This window comes from Macrotis lagotis, chromosome 2, assembly GCF_037893015.1.
Source record: "Macrotis lagotis isolate mMagLag1 chromosome 2, bilby.v1.9.chrom.fasta, whole genome shotgun sequence".
NCBI classification, from domain to species: Eukaryota; Metazoa; Chordata; class Mammalia; order Peramelemorphia; family Peramelidae; genus Macrotis; species Macrotis lagotis.
The window spans coordinates 24,993,332-25,009,949 of NC_133659.1; the positions used below are offsets into that span (position 1 = coordinate 24,993,332).

Below are 16,618 nucleotides of genomic sequence, written 5' to 3' on the forward strand. Positions count from 1 at the left end.
GAACTACAACCCAGAAGTGGACATAAGCAATGGCGTTAGCAGACAGTATCTGGGCCTTATTCCAATTACAGGGATCCCCTGTCATCTCTTTGTGATCAGCTGCCAGTTCCCTTTATCATCTCTGCCTAGAGAGCTTGCAAAGCTACTGCTGCTTCTGTCACCACCACCTCAACCCACCCCTGGTGTTTCATCCTTGTGGGCTCTGGACCACCCTCTTTCCCCTGTCACAGATCTCTCTTTCCCACCTCCTACACTATCTTGGTTTGGGAGAATGTTTCATTGTGACATTTTGTTGGCTCTGCTGTGCCAGAATTTGATTTGAGTCGTTGCTTTCAAGTTGTTGGAAGAGCTCAACCGAGTCCTTTCTCTACTCTGCCATCTCGGCTGTATCCTCCCTCCCCCTGCCCCATGTTTCCTTGTTATATCATCTCTGACAGATTCTTAATGCCTCAATTTCATCATCTGTGAAATGGGGTCAATCATGTCGTTATTGCCTCTCTTAAAGTTTCTGTTAGGATAAATGAGATCTGTAAAACATCATGGTAAGTGATTACTTTGGTTGTCCAAAGACTTAGAATTAGGACTGCCTCCTCTGATACCAAGGGAGGAGTTTATTAAGGAGCATTAATTATATCTGTTAGGTGTCGGGGTCCTGGGTTGGGCACAGGAGATAGAAAGACAAAAGTGGAACAATTCCTGTCCTCAAGGGGCATTGGAGGAGAACTATGGGAGTAAATATATAGGAGAATGCTCTAAGACCATGGCTGGGAGAGAAAGGCTATTGGAGGAGAACATATGTAGGTATTTATAAGCTGTATACAAAATAGATAAAACACAGTTTGGCTGGGAATTTGAGGGGGATCAGGAAAGGTTTCATCTAGAAGATAACCTTGAACTGAGTTGTGAAAGAAATGAGGGGTTCTAAGAGTTGAGGGGAAGAGGACAATGCTCTCCAAGAATGGGGACCAGCCCCATGCAAAAACAGAGGGTCCAGAGATAGACTTCTGGGCATGAGGAACAGCAAGATGACAGTTTGGCTGAACCTTAGAATGCCTCAAGAGGAGTAATGTGTAATGAAATTAGAAATATCAAGCAGAGTCAGATTGTAAACAGAGGCATCCAGTGCCAGAGAGAAGAGTTTATCTTTTATCCTGTGTTCCTAATGGAAGGCTCTCTTGTTTATTAAGCCTGGGGGGTGATATGGTCAGACCTTCCCATTAGGAATTTCACCTTGGCAGCTAATGGAGGACAGATTATCCGGAGGAGATACTTTAGTTCCAATTAATCTAGTTGGGGGGAGATAGAAACTTGAATCAGAGTGGAAGCTACTCGAGTGGAGAGAAGGGGAGGGATGCAAGAGATTTCTTGGAAGTACAACTGAATAGCTTCGGCAGGGAGAAGGGAATTGAGGATGATATCAATGATGCAAACCTGAATGAAAGGAGGTGTCTTATAGGCTACCTCAACAGAAAACAGGGAGTTGGAAAGAAGAGGGCCTCTTGGGGGAAAGGACAAGTTTTTGAACACACTCAGTTTGAGATTCCTGGTTTGAAATGTAGGGATATAGAATAGATTGAGGTTGCAAAAAGAAATCCTTTGCAGAGAGGTGATTATTAGATCTCTGGGAACTGATGAATCTCCAAGGAAGAGTGTCATTGAGAAGTTTCATGACTGAGTCTTGGGAGACACCCCTAAAGAATTAGCAAATTTAACAAAGAGATAGATAGGTAGATAGATAGATAGATAGATAGATAGATAGATAGATAGATAGATAGGGGGAGCCAAGCCAGGGACCAATATCATGGAGAAAACCTCTGGGAAGACAGAGGGAGCACCAGGGAGAGCTCATGAAGGATGAAGGTGAAGAGCAGATGGTGAAGACATATTGGGTAACTTTGGAGAGAACCTTTGAGGGGAATGTTGATCCTGGATGCCAGAAGACAAAGGGTGAAGACTGAGTGAGACCGAAGAGCAAATGATGTTCTGAGTCCTTGAATAGAAAAGGAGGGATCATACAGATGACCACAGACAAAAGGCTGTGCCTCTGAACAATAGGTGATGACATAGAACCTAGGAATATTTGGCTGAAAAGGAGACAGAGAGCAACATCTTGAGGAAATGGTAGGTCCTGCTGACTCAGATCTTGGTCATCGTCCTCTGATGTTGTTATGGACTGTGTACTGTCTCCTGACTCACAACTGTGTCATCCTAATCATCTACTGTTCAGATCTGCCATCCCCTGTGGTCCAGGCAGAGCTGCCTTGTGTCATCCATCCAGGGACCCGGTGCTGCACCATCTATTTTTCTTTGCTACCCCCTGATATCTCTGCTTTTCCATCTGGGATTTCAGATCTGTGGTCTCAGTCATCTGCTGCCCAGGGACAAAGATGGAACCCCAGCCATGGTCTTAGAGCATTCTCCTACACAGTTGGAGCCTTCAGATTTTCTTCCTGTGGTTGTGCTTATCCCACAGAAGCTGAACAATCAATATCCCTGGCCAAGCAAAGCCAGGCATTATAAGATGACAAACATCTGGGGTGGAAAAGCATCAGTCAGAAAACATTTATTAAACTCCTATTGTATGACAGGCACTCTACTAAGAACTGAAGTTAACAAATACAGAAAAAGCTTACAATCTAATGAGAAGTACACTAAAGAATAGAGTATTATTAAAGCTAATTATTGAATAATCCTCTTGTTCTAGAATCCTGTGGCCTGGAGTGTGTTGTAAAATTGAGCTTTTTAAGTTCACTTAGAAAAAGTGAATGTTTGTTTAACCCTATGTCAAGCCCCCAAATTTGTTGAATGTTGCCATATGGGTTAGAGGCAGCCAGTGAAAGGCAGGGGAGGGCAGTAACTAGTCAGCTCCCTTCTTTCCTTTGCTTCCATGCTAATGATGATATTTGTCAACATCAGAGAGGTGATGCCATGACAGTGGATCTGAATGAGGGGGGTTTCTCCAGAGTCATCTGGGTCCAGTGGCCAGATATGAATCAAGTCAACTGGAGATGGTTCTGGATGTGAGGCAATCAGGGTTAAGTGACGAGTGGCAAGTGTCTGAGGCTGGATTCAAGCTCTTCTCCTCCTGGCTTCAAGGCCAGTGCTCTATCTACTGGGCCACCTAGATGCCCTTCCATGTTAATACTTTAATGACTGAATCTTCAAAGCTCCAGTCTAGAAAAATGTCAAGAATATGGACTTTATTATCATAGGAATAAATGTAAAGTCTTATGCTTGTGGGTCCAAGAAGTCAATATCAGCAGCAGAAGTATAAGCTGAGGAGGCAGCTAGACAATAGTTGTCTGAGTAAAAGAAAGACAGGGTTTTAGTGGACTATGAACTCAGTATGTGTGTCAGACAGGTGGGGCAGGTGATAGAACACTGAATCTGTAGACAGGAAGACCTGAGTTCAAAACTAGCCTCGGACACTTACTAACTGTGTGACTTGAGCAAGTCATTTAACGGCTATTTTCTTTTTTTAAAGCAATGGGGTTAAGTGACTTGCCCAGGGTCACACCACTAGGCAATTTGAACTCAGGGCCTCCTGACTCCAGAACCTCCTGACTCCTAGGCATCATCTAGCTGCCTCCCCTTAACTGCTATTTTCTTAAGTTTCTTCATCTGTAAAATGGAATAACTTGTTGATGCTGTGGATAGAGTGTTAGGACCTGAAGTTAGGAAGACCTAAATTCCAATCTGGCCTCAGACACACTAACTGTGTGGTTCTGGGCAGATCCCTTAATCCTGTTTACCTCAGTTTCTATCAAATGAGATAGAAAATGAAAGGGAAAACCATTCCTGTATTTTTTTTTTTGCCAAGAAAACTCCAAATGGGGTCACAAATCAGAAACAACAGAACAGCAACAACAAAATCGGGATAAAAGTAAACACTCCCTCCCAGGGGTCTTGTGAGGGTCAAAGGAGATAATAATTGCAAAGTGCTCAACACAGTGCCCTGGCCCATAGTTAGCCCTATATAAAGGCTTGTTTCTTTTTCTTCCCTCAACATACCAAAATCCATCTCAACTGGAATTGAAACAAGCAAAATATTCAAGTTGAAGGAGGTGATTACAGGCTTCCTGTAGTCTGTCTGAGCCAGGGAGAGGGAGATGGGGATGGATTTAATTCTGGCTCCACATTTGGTCAAAAGGATGTTGGCAGCCCAGAACCTGTGTGAAGGAGGGGACCAGTCTGGTGAGAGGCCTGGAGAACATCATTGAGTGAGGGTCTGGTGAAGGAAGGGGGGATAGCTAATCTAGAGAAGCAAAAGTGTAATGGGATGGATGCTTGATTCTGTAGCTTCAGGCACCTTACTCCCATCACTACCTGACAAGCCCATCGTTTTGGCCATACAGTTCATAGACACATTCTTATCCTGGTCCTTCACATTTCCTTGTTACTGGGGATAGAATATCAGGAGCCTTAGAAGAGAGATTGTAAGAGTAACTGTAAGATTGTAAGAGGGGTCTTAGAACAGGGAAGGTCAGAGTTGGGAGAGGCCTTAGAAGAGAGAATATTAGATCTAAAAATACTTTATTGAGAGGGGCTTTGGACAACAAAATACTAGAATATACTATAATACATTGGACCAAAGACTGTTAAGTTGTTGAGCCCTAGATTGGGGTCAAGGAATCAGGGACATATCACCTTCACCTAGTGCAGGCTTCTTCCTGTAGCTCATTTCTAGAGGATTTTGTATTTCTCAGAGTAATTTTTCATTTCCTCCTCCCAATATCTGGAGAGTGCAGGCCTTTGGCTCTAGGATCTCTCTGGAGCCTCTTCTGTTATCCTCTTTTTGGTCCCCTGCTTCAACTGTCTTGTTCCCGAGGGCCCCTGTGGTCACTCAGACGTCTCTCTCCCCTTCTCTCTTTCTGCTAGTGAATGGTGGCTATGGTCACTGTCACCTGACCCCGGAGAAGAAGAGCTTGCTGGGCATCGAGATGACAGACAGCACAGTCCCCGTCTGCCGGCAGAGCCTGTTCATCCATACTGCCAACCCTGGGCCCCGGGACCACCCAATGGCCTGTGAGCGGCGCCTCCACGCTGGGCAGACTAACCTGACTCACTCAGACAACAGGTATTGAGCCCCCCTCCAGGGAATGGGTTGTGAGAAGTGGCGGGCCTCTTCAAGTTTTTGTGTCCCTATGACTGTCCTCAAAGGGAGCGCAGAAAGTGGGGATAGGGTGCGGTGATAATCTGATGAGATCAGTGTTTAGACCTGGAAGTTCTCCATTTATTTATGCTAGCTATTCCTTATGTTTATAAATGAATAAAATATATCATAACCAATTCAAGAAAAATGCAGCTATCAAACCTTTAAAATAGTTCCTGCTCCCTAAGTTTTAAGGATCCCTCATTTTGTCCCCTTTGCCGGTTTTTTGCTACATCCCTATGTAATCCTCTCTTAATCCTTCTGCCCTGGGTTTGAGTGCCCGAATAGTATAGACAGAACCCTTTAGTCTGAGAGTCAAATTGGGAATCAGTTTTGTGTTTTGTAATACGAAGGTATCTCAGCTACCTAACAACTGAGGGGGAATATCTCAAGGGAATAGTGAGCTCCCCATCCCTGAAAATCTTCAAATAGAAGTTAAATGAAGTCTTATTTGGGATGTGGAAGCAATTGTGGAATGTGGAAGCTGTTGGTTAGCCAGGATGCCTTCCAGCTCCAGAAGTCTGAGATACTGGGATTCGTGTCTGGACTACCATATTAGTCTGCTTCTTGGTCTGCCTTATCTAACCCTCTCTCTGCTGATCTCCAGCCTCCCATCTCCACCTGCCTAGAAAACTTCTCAGCATGTCTATGCAACTCAGTCGTTCTCTCCCCAGTCTTCCCTGTTACTATTCCTTTTCAAACTTTCCTGTTTCTGCAGAGGGCATCACTGTCTTGCCAGGTACTCAGACTTGAAACCTAGGAGTCCTGGATCTCTCCCTTGCTCTCATTCTCTATGACCGAACTTGTTGCCAAAGCCTGTTGATCCCATCTTTTCAGCATTTCTCCAATACACCCTCTTCTTTCCTCAGTCGTTGTCCCTACTGTAGAATCTTGTCACCTCATACCTGGGCTATTGCAGTCACTGGTAGGGTGGGTTACTCTGGCCCTTCCTTCATTCAGCCACCAAAGGGATTTTCCTAAGTTTTTTTCTAAGAATTCCTAAAGAATTTTTCTAAAACTCCTAAGAATTTTCCAGTTTTGACCTATCACCTGAGCCCCACCCCCACTGGCAAGATTAAATACAAAGTCCTCATTTTGGTTTTTAAAGCCCCTCATTCCCTACCCCCACAAGCCTTTCCAATCTTAGAAAGTCTTAACCTGTCCATCTCCCATGGATGCTGGAGGCTAGTAACCCTAGACGCTTCTTCTGAAAGATCCTTCATCTTTTGGCTCTGGGTATTTTCCCTGGCTCTTCCCAAGCCAGGAACACCCTCCCTCCTTATCTTCACCCCTGATTCCTATCTAAAATCCCCTCCTAGGGGCAACTAGGTGGTGCAGTGCATAGAGCGCTGGCCTTGGAGTCAGGAGGATGGGAGTTTGAATCCGCTCTCAGACTTACTAACTGTGTGACCTTGGGCAAGTCATTTAACCCCGATTGTCCTATATCCAGGGTCATCTCCAGTTGTCTTGATTCCTATCTGGTCACTGGACTCAGCTGACTCTGGAGGTGAAAGTGAGGCAAGTGACTTAGCACAGCCCTACCTCACTCAAATCCAATTCCTTGTGCTGTCATGGCATCACCTCCCTGATGTCAGGTCTTCTTCAAAAATGAAGGACAAACATTATTATAAAATCGCTCCTTCTATAGGAAGTCTTTTCTGATTTCCCCCTTCATGGTACTGCCTTTCCTCTGATGATCACTTCCACCTTAGCCTCCCATGGAGGTGGAGAAGTGTGGGATATGGCAGAATCCAAGAGAAAAGAGTGTTCAGGAGAAGAGGGTGATTGGCAATGTCAGAGAGTCTAGAGAGATCAAGAAGAAGGATACTTACTAGCTGTGTGACCTTGGGCAAGTCACTTAACCCCTCTTGCCTCTCCCCAGCCCCCCCAAAAGAATGAAGATTGAAAAAAAGGTCATTGGTTGGCAACTAAGAAGTCATTGGCAACTTTGGAGGCAGTTTTTTCTGGAGTCTTGTGAGTTTAAATGTGAGAGAAGAGAAAAAAGAGTGAGTAATGGGGTTAACCTTCTGGAGGAATTTAGTTGAGAAGGAGAGGGAAGTTGAAGATGCAGGTCGCCTGGATGGCACGGTCTTGTGAGGATGTTTTGAAGACGGGGAGCCGTGGCCATGTTTGTAGGCCAAAGACAAGGAGAGTGAAGATTAGGGAGGGAGTGGGGGTGACCCAGGAGGCAGTCTGATAGAGGAGAAGGGATAGAATGGGGTCAGGGGTGTGAGAAAGGCCACCTCCTCTTCATCAGAGACAGGAATGTAGGAGGCAATAATAGAGCAAAATATCTGGGTGACCTGAGCTGAGGTACAGGAGAAGAGGGAGCTCTTAGCAGAGCTATATGATGAGGTGAGGTCCTCAACTCAGTATGGTAGAGGACAGATGGAGGAGGAAAGAGAATGTTTGACCCAGTCGCTGTGGTGAGTTGGAAAAGTGAATCAATTGTTGTTCATCCTCCATTTTTTTATTTTTATTTTTGCAAGGCAGTGGGGTTAAATGGCTTGCCCAAGGCCACACAGCTAGGTCATTATTAAGTGTCTGAGGCCAGATTTGAACTCAGGTCCTCTTGACTCCAGGGCCGGTGCTCTGTCCACTGCACCACCTAGCTGCCCCTCATCCTTCATTCTCAAAGAGGACCAGTGACATTATGAAACTGATGTCTTGGCTCGCACTTGAATTGGATTTTAAATGACCCCAATGGGGTCATGAAGAGTCAGACGTGATTTAAAAAACTGAAGCGAATTGATAGGGAGGAGGAGCATTGCCTTACTGCAGTGAGAGCCCCACTGACATTTACCATATAAATTTGTCGTGGACCCGACGTCATCACAGCTTTGTAATTTCCTCCAGTTACATTCAATAGCAAGTGAGTAGGAAGGTGGCAGAAGGTGGGGCTTTAGCCAGATTTAGAGATTGGCAAGGTAACCTCAGCAATAGGACAGGGAACGAGGCCTTCAGGAGTCAGGGCCAGTGTAGTTTAACCAAAGGGTTGAGATGGGGAGGGGAGAGGGAAGGAAGGGCTCTGATCAGAGCAGGAGTGATGGATGATCCTCAGTAGAGAGTTTCGAAGGAGCACGAACCACAGTGAGGAGGAAGAGAAGTCTTCAGAATAAAGGGTGTGGAGGGATGGAAAGATAAAAGATTATGATTTAGATGAAGAAATCTCAGAGATGTGAGTGCCTCAACACTACATGTGTCCAGGCCAAGACTGAATAATCACTTACTTTTGGAGTCTGGGGAGATTTCATGCTTTGGGTTGAGATGTTCTTGGAGGCCACTTTTGGCTCAGAAATTTCTGATTCTATGATTATTGACACAGATTTTGTTCCATATTTCCAGGGTTAAAAGGGGTGTCATTTATCCCAGTAGTCTCTACATGGGGCCCAACGCTCCTCAATCATTTGCTTCCAGACCCTGAATCATTTGTTGTTCCGAACATTTTACATAACCTGGGAGAATTATCGATTAGGAGTCTGAGGAGCTCCTCCCAGAGCTGGAAACCAGTCTAGCTTGTTGGGTGGAGGGGAGATAGGAGAGGCAGAAACTCCCCTCATGCCAAGGTCCCTGGACGCATAGCAGGGCTGCTTCCCCCCTACCCCCCAGAAGCCTACTCCTCCCTTTGCTTTGGAGCCTGAACTTCCTCACTTGCAGGGAGAAGGGCATGATCTAAATGGGTCTTGAATGATAAACAGGAATTTATATTTGATCTGGGGACCTTTGGGATGACCAAGAGACAGAGCTTGGGGAGGGGATGAGGGTATCCCAAATAGGGAGGAAACTCGGACATTCTTTTTCAGGGTCCCCCAACCTCCGTCATCAAAGTCCTCTCACCTCTGATGCAGGTGGGTCTCATAAGATGCTGGTACTAACCTTGTGATAAATCACCACTACCAGCCTTTTGGGTTGTTCCATTCCTCAAGACTATAAAGCAACTCACAGGCTGATCCAACACCTAAATCCATACGGGAACTCGGGAACATGTATCTAGCTATTCAGCATGGTAACGCCAGCCCAGAGACTCTGGATCCTCTTGGTTTTATTGGCCCTTTGCAGGTTTCCTCAGAATTGTTAGAGGCAGTATTTCGGAGTTGTCCTGACTCCTGACTGTGGAGAAAAGATCTTGGGAGAAGGGAAACTTAGAAGTTCTGATCACTTTTCCCGAACCAGTGTTCCTTTTCCCTCTTCTTACCCTTCTCACCTGCTGCCTCTGAAGTGCTCATAGGAATGGTTCTTTGAAGAAATGGGTTCTCTTGGGAGAGTTCAGAACATAATCTTCTCTTCTTTTGGGTCTACATCTACAATTTCATTCATTTCATTCAGGTTGGGGCTCCCAGGGACAAAACTCTCACTCCCAGGGCTCATAATCATAGATTTAGAGGGTTAAGGGGACAATGATAGGGATATGACTGACCCCAAAATGATTAACTTTTTAATCAGTGACTTGGATAAACTTGTAGTTGACTTGATCATTTAATTTTCAGTTGGCCCATAACTGAGAGAAACAGCTAATACACTGACTGAAAAAGGAATGAAGACAGATCTCAGAAGAAGCTAAAGTGAACGAAGGAAAATTGAACAAATTGATTCACAGTCTTATATGTGAGATTAAAAAAAAGTCAGCTTTGTGTGTACAAGACAGGGGAGCTATAGTTAAACCCTTTTCCCATGGATCATAGATCTGATGGTTTGAGTGACTGAAGAGCTGGGTGGAAATGAACTGTCTATGAGGTGGCCAGGGCTTTTCAAGATGACCTTGGGAGGGGCCTAAAGTTCAGAGTAAGAAGGCTGGTCATCCCATTGGTCTTTGCCTGGGTCAGAACACATCAAGGTGTGAGTTTACATTTGAGACATCACCATTTAGCAAGGACATTGGTAGTCTGGCTGGATTCCAGATGAGGACAGCCAAGATGAAAGGGATGATCCTAACAGTGATCAGGAGAAGGAACCAAGAGCAGGGATATTTATAATTTACAGGGAGCAGAATATTTATCTTCTTTGTTGTTGGGGAGAGTCTCACAATCTAGGAAGATATGGAAGGGTTGTAATCTTTAGCAGAGGGGAGAATTGCCCACGTTAATGAAAACACAGAACTTTGGGCGTTTTGGGGTCCAATCTAAGAGTCAGTCAATTGACAATGACTTATTAAATATCTGGTTCTAGGCATGATGGTGGCTATAGATATAGATAGAAAACAGTCTTGCCTTCAAGAAGCTTATCAAGGAAGACTTTTTCTTTAAAGATGGATCTAAAAAACTTAAGGCAGTTTGGGGAGGAAGGACAATGCTAACCAAGGAGGTCAGAGAAGGCTTCCTGGAGGAGGAGGAGGAAGTATCAAAGAAAACATGGGATTCTATGAGATGATCATGAGAAGTAATAGTTGTGCATGAAGAACAGCAGAAAGACCCTAATCACCGAATTGTGGAGTGTGTAATTGGGAGTGAGGTGCAAGATTGGAATGAAGGATGGACTTTGAAGGCCAAGCAGAAAATTTTATATTTGATCCTGGAGGCAATAGGGCATCACTGAGCTTATTGAGAAGCCATGACATGGTCAGACCTATGCTTTAGGAAAATCACTTTGGTGGCCAAGTTGGGGATGGATTAGAGGGGGAGAGGCTGGAGACAGGCAGACACCCCCTCCTCCCCAGGAGCTATTGAGATAGTCAAGGTGTGGGATAATGAGGGCCTACACCTGTGTAGTAAGGATTGTTAGTCAGGCATTTGTTTAGATGACCCTGCCCTGGAGATGTAAAAGGCCAAGTCATTGATTGGAGTCAGTGATTTTTTTTTTATGTGCTTTAAAAACAAACTTTATTGATACTTTTGTTTTTTATATAACAATTATTTTCAAATACTGCATAGTCCCAAATCCTTAATTCAGGTCTAAGCTTTACTAGCTCCCTTCCCCTACCCAGGGAACCATCCTTTGAAACAAAGAATCAAAAATCCAAGGCAGAGTTGGGGGTGATAACCAGCTTTCAGTTGATTTGAATGATATATGTAGCACTACACACCCATATTCCCCCACTTCTGTGAAGATGGGAGGGAATGTTTTTCTCATCTCTTCATCATCCAAGCTTGATTGTTGCAATTTTGTGTATATCTTTTGAGCCCTATAAAATTATACGTTTTATCTCAGACTTTTTAAGTAACTGGAGTTCTCATCTGGGAGCATTCACTCCCAAATTTCCATAGCCCCAGTGAAGGGAAAATGCAATCTTTGGGAGTTCATCATGGAAACTGGGCTGCTTCTTATTCCATGAGGAATACATCTGGACTGGCTGTTCTATTACCATTGGGCAACTAAACTTTTGTGGGGGAAGGTCCACGGTGGAGGAAGGTTATCAGACAGCATTGCCCAATGACCAGTGGAAGAGCTTGAGGAAATTTGGCTGCTAGGACTCAGGCTGTCCTGGGATAGCCAGCCAGGGAAAGCATTAACATTCACAGTCAGGGAGAACATCCCAGTCATTCCCACCAGTTGGAGTCTCCTTCAGGAGGAGGGGAGCAGAGCCTTGGTGGGATGGGGGTGGGGTGGGCTGGTCAAAAGACCTGCATTCAAATCCTGCCTCTGCCCCCAACCTCCACCTTTGAGTTAAAGGCAAGTCACTGCCTCTCTGTCCAGCCCTGACATTGCCTGTTCTAAGACCCCTCCCTGCTCTGACATTCTCTGTTCTAAAGGTCCCTTCCTGACAATCCCAGTTCTAAGTGCCCTCCAGCCCCGATATCCCCTGTTCTAAGACTTTTCTGAACTTTGACATTCCATAGTCTTAAGGTCTCTTCCATCATCCACCATATTTGAACAAGATGACTTCCTCTCACCTCATCTTTCCTCCTTGTTCTTCTCTCCTCTTCACATCTTTTGACACTTGGTTCTTTTGGTATCGCCTTCCAACATGCCCAAATCTTCGAGCTCCTTAAATAGCCGCCTCCATCTCCAACCCCTTTTAGATCTTGTCTTACACCTCTCCATCTTTTCCTCTGACTCAGTACTTGATTCTTCCAGCCGCCACCATTTCCCTCAAACTGCTCTCTCCAAAGTTGCCAACGATCGATCTCGTAGCTGCCCAAATCTGGACACGGACCATCCGTCCTTTTCCTTCTTGACCTCTCTGCGGTCTCTGATACTAACTGTCGGCCTCTTCTCGTTGTTTCCCTGAACCTCCAGTTTGCCATCGACGCGTCTGACCCAACCAGCTCCCACCTTTTGTATCTTTGCTGGGGGCTCATCAGAGTTCGGTCCTGGGTGGTCTTCCTTCATACAGTCCAGCTAGAGAGTTTCTTGGTGTCTGAGGCCATCTTTATACAGGTGACTCGCAGGTCTCTCTCTCCAGCCTCCAGCTTTAGGCCTATTTTGCCAATGGCTGCTTAGACATTTAAAAAAAATTATTTTTATTTATTTATTAGTTTTCCAATTATATACAATAGTATTTACCTATCTTTTTTTGTGAGGTTTTGAATTTTACAGTTCCCCCACCCCTGAAGAAGGCATTCTGATAGTCTTTCGAAATTGAATGTGTTGAGAGAGAAATCATGTTCTTGAGGAGGAAAATAAAATCTTAAGAGAGCAAAATTATGTAGTACATGAGATACTTTTTTAATTGAAGGGCTTTGGTTTTTGTTTAAACTCCACAATTCTTTCTCTTTATACAGATGATATTCTCCATCACAGATACCCTAAAATCGTCCCTGATTATTATACTGATGGAATGAGCAAATCCATCAAGGTTGATCATCACGCCCATGTTGCTGTTAGGGTGTACAATGTTCTTCTGGTTCTGCTCATCTCACTCAGCATCAGTTCGTGCAAGTCTTTCCAGGCTTCTCTGAAATCTCATCCCTTTTGGTTTCTAATAGAACAATAGTGTTCTATCACATACATATACCACAATTTGTTTAGTCATTTCCCCATTGATGGACATTCACTCAGTTTCTGACTTTTTGCTACCACAAACAGAGCTGCTATGAATACTTTTGTACAAGTGATGTTTTTAGCATGATCTCTTCAGGGTATAGACCCAGTAAGTGGTATTGTTGGAACAAAGGGGATGCACTTTTTTATTGCCTTTTTGGTAAAATTGCTTGGACATTTTTTTTATTGGAATTCTTGGGGACATCTCAAATTTACTTTGCTCCAAACTGAACTTATTCTCTTATCCTCTAAACCCTTCTTCCCACTTTAGAATATTCTAATGTCAAAGGCACCACCAGCCTTCTAGTGTCGAAAGTGGGTCATCCTGACATTACCCCTACTCCTCCCTCTCCCTTTCTCACATGCCAATTAGTTGCCAAATCTTGACCTTTCTGCTTCTGCAGCTTTTTCTACTGGAGCGCTTCTCTCCACTCACACAGTGGAAAGCCACCTCCTTAGTTTTCACCTCATTGCCTCTCACCTAGATTATTGCAACAGCCTCCTTTATCACATGAACTCTTCCCAATCTAGCCCATTCTATAGATGTTACCAAAAATTTTTTTCTTAAAGTACAGATCCAACTATGTGACTCTCTCACTCAATCAGCTCCAAGGGCTCCCCATTGCCTCTAGGATTAAACGTAAATCCAGTTTAGCTTTTAAAGCCTGACTCCGATCTAACCTCCTATTAGACATTACTTTCCCTCCTACATGCTACAGTCTAGCCTAATCTCACATCTTTATTTTTTATGGTAAGGCTAATATGACTTGTCCTCTTTTGTAAGTGGACTAGAGCATTGAGTACCTTTTTTATTTTGTGTTGTGGAGTGTGTGTGTGTGTGTGTGTGTGTGTGTGTGTGTGTGTGTGTGTGTGTGTTGGATAGGGTAAGGACACCTAGATGGTTTAGTGAGGAATGAATAGGATGTGACAAAAAATATTCCTGTGGAACTCTTTGAGGCAAAAATAGAATCACTGAATGTGAAAGCCAGAAAAAAAAAAAAGCTGCTTAAGTCTATTAGACTATTAGAATATACAATGTGAAGACTGGAAGGACTTTCAAGACATTATCTAGTTGGTTCCCCTTCTCTTTACAGGAGAGGAAGCTCTCCATTTGCCCAGTGTCTTTGATGCTTTTATTTTGACCCACGATAGTCTAATCACTGTCATTGGTACAGGGAATCAGAGAATATTAGACTTGGATGGAAACTTAGGACCACAGTCCTTGAAATTTTGTGATGAATCCCATGAGACTTGGCAGTGGGTGTGGTGAGCCTTTTTAATTCCCTTCTGTTCATCTACCACGTGCCACTGAGCTAGGAAATAGCAATAAGACAAAAGGAGAACGAATCTGGATGGATGAGAAGGTAGTTGTATTCTCTTGATCAGTACTTTGTTATTGCCCACATTTAGAAGTTTTGGAATTTTTCTTTTATTTCTCACCTTATGGAATTCATTTTTTAAAATTTTGAGATGTTTTTCTGGGACAGCCTTTCTTAAATTCCCAAGTTTTCTCTACATGTCCTACCTTCAAGGACTTTTGCTTCAGATCCTTTAAAATTCACTTGTACCTGTCACATTGTTGCCTTTTGCTTCTCTTTTGTTAAATTTTCCTCTGCATTTTTGTTCTGAATTCTTTCTTCTCTCTCTCACAGCTTCCATTTCTTTGTAGAGACATCTCCATTTCCTGCTCTGTTCTTGGTTTTAGAATTCTAAGCTGAAAACTAATGCCTAATCTAAATTCATCCTTAAATTCTTCACTTCTCTAGTTAAAGCCTTCTGGAGTTTCTTGCTATTTCTACATGATTTCCTCAGTTAATATTGCCTCATTTTCACTCATTTTATCATCTTTGTTGAAAATTTTTTTTTTAAGTTTTTGCAAGGTAATGGGGGTGGGTGGGATTAAGTGGCTTGCCCAAGGCCACTCAGCTGGGATTTGAACTCAGGTCCTCCTGGCTCCAGGGCTGGTTGGTACTCAGTTGAAAATGTTTTATTTTAGCTTTATTATATTTATTCTTCCGTTTTTAGGATCCTCTCTGTTGGATGTCTATTCATGTGTTGGATTTTTATTCAGGCTGTCTTCTCTGATCTTTCAGTGTATTGCTGTTCTCATATATTTTCTGAGTCATTTGTCTTTGAGTCCTTACCTTTGAAGATCCTCCCTTCATCACCTCCCTGTCCCATAATCCTGAGTTTTTTTGTACTTATGATGGCAAGTATAGGAGTCAGTCAAGTAGGGGAATTGAGGGACAGTTTCTAAGTAGGAACTAACTTCTTATTTTGGAAATTTGGTGATTAAAGAGATCCACAGAAAACCCTTTTGCTGCACATGTGATCGAAAGATGACATTGTAGAATAGATATAGGGATATATTGGTTTTGTGTATATGTAGATATATACACATACATATATATACACAAAATATACCTATATATTATATATGTATATTTTATATACATATTTAATATATTATATATATTTATATATCTATACACACATATGTAAGTTTGTATGTTCTCTTTGTCCAGACTTAATCGGTTTTCCTGAGAAAAGGAGACCATCTCAAAGCTTCTCAGCTTTGCCACAAATTTGCCATGAGACTTTGGAAAATCTCTTTCCTTCACTGGACCTCAATCTTACACAAAATGAAAAGCTCATAGGTTTCTGTCCATGTCTAATCTATTATAGTTCATTTTGCCCAGGTTGCTGGAGGGATGATTTCACTTACAGAGGGGAAACTAGAAGGTGCAGATCCTAACAGTAAGGACTGGTCGTACCACTGACTAATATCTGGGGGTTGAGGGTGGGTGACTTTCTAGATGTTGGGTAGCTAGTTGCCACAGTGGTTGGAGTGCTGACTTTACAGTCAAGAAGACCTGAATTTGAATCCTGCCTTAGAGACAAGTGGTGTGACCTTGAACAACTCACCTAATTTCAGTTTCCTGATCTGTGAAATAGGAATAATATCTCCACTTTCACTTGAATGCTTTTAAGGAATAGAGGAAACATATTCACGAAACTCTTTGTAACCTTTAAAGCACTGTATCACTGTAGTTGTTGTTTTGGGTTGGGTTTTTTTCAGTTTTTGCAAGGCAAATGGGGTTAAGGGACTTGCCCAAGGTCATACAGCTAAGTAATTATTAAGTGTCTGAGATTGGATTTGAACTCAGGTCCTCCTGACTCCAGGGCCTGTGCTCTGTCCTCTATGCCATCTAGCTACCCCTATAATTGCTGTTATTGTTGAAAAATGGGCAACCCAGATCAAAGGTGATGCTTGGAGGCCTGTCAGGTGCTCAGGGCAACAGTTTATATACTTAAAGGGCTGGGTTTTTTGTTTTGTTTTTGGTTAAAAAGCAAGAATTGGAGGCAGAAGAGCTGGGGAATTTTACATAGTCTAGAACCCCAGAAGCAAAGGTCAGAGAGAGAAGGGGTGGTTCACTGTCTGCTTTGGCCAGAGAAGAGAAGTTAGAGAACAGTTATAAGAATGAGGTTGGAATGAGGCCAGTTAGAGAGGCCTCAAATGCCGGGTAGAGGAGTCTGACTTTGACCCTG

At 43.4% G+C, this 16,618-nt stretch overlaps 1 protein-coding gene across 1 annotated transcript in view; it reads left to right on the forward strand.

The window, feature by feature from the left end:
- Positions 1-16,618, forward strand: part of GLIS1 (GLIS family zinc finger 1) — a 266,997-nt gene that overhangs the window by 128,773 nt on the left and 121,606 nt on the right. The window contains exon 2 of the mRNA XM_074221388.1: positions 4,879-5,077. Within this exon, the coding sequence (XP_074077489.1) occupies positions 4,941-5,077 (137 nt within the window). The 5' untranslated portion in view covers positions 4,879-4,940. The remainder of the gene's footprint in view (positions 1-4,878; positions 5,078-16,618) is intronic.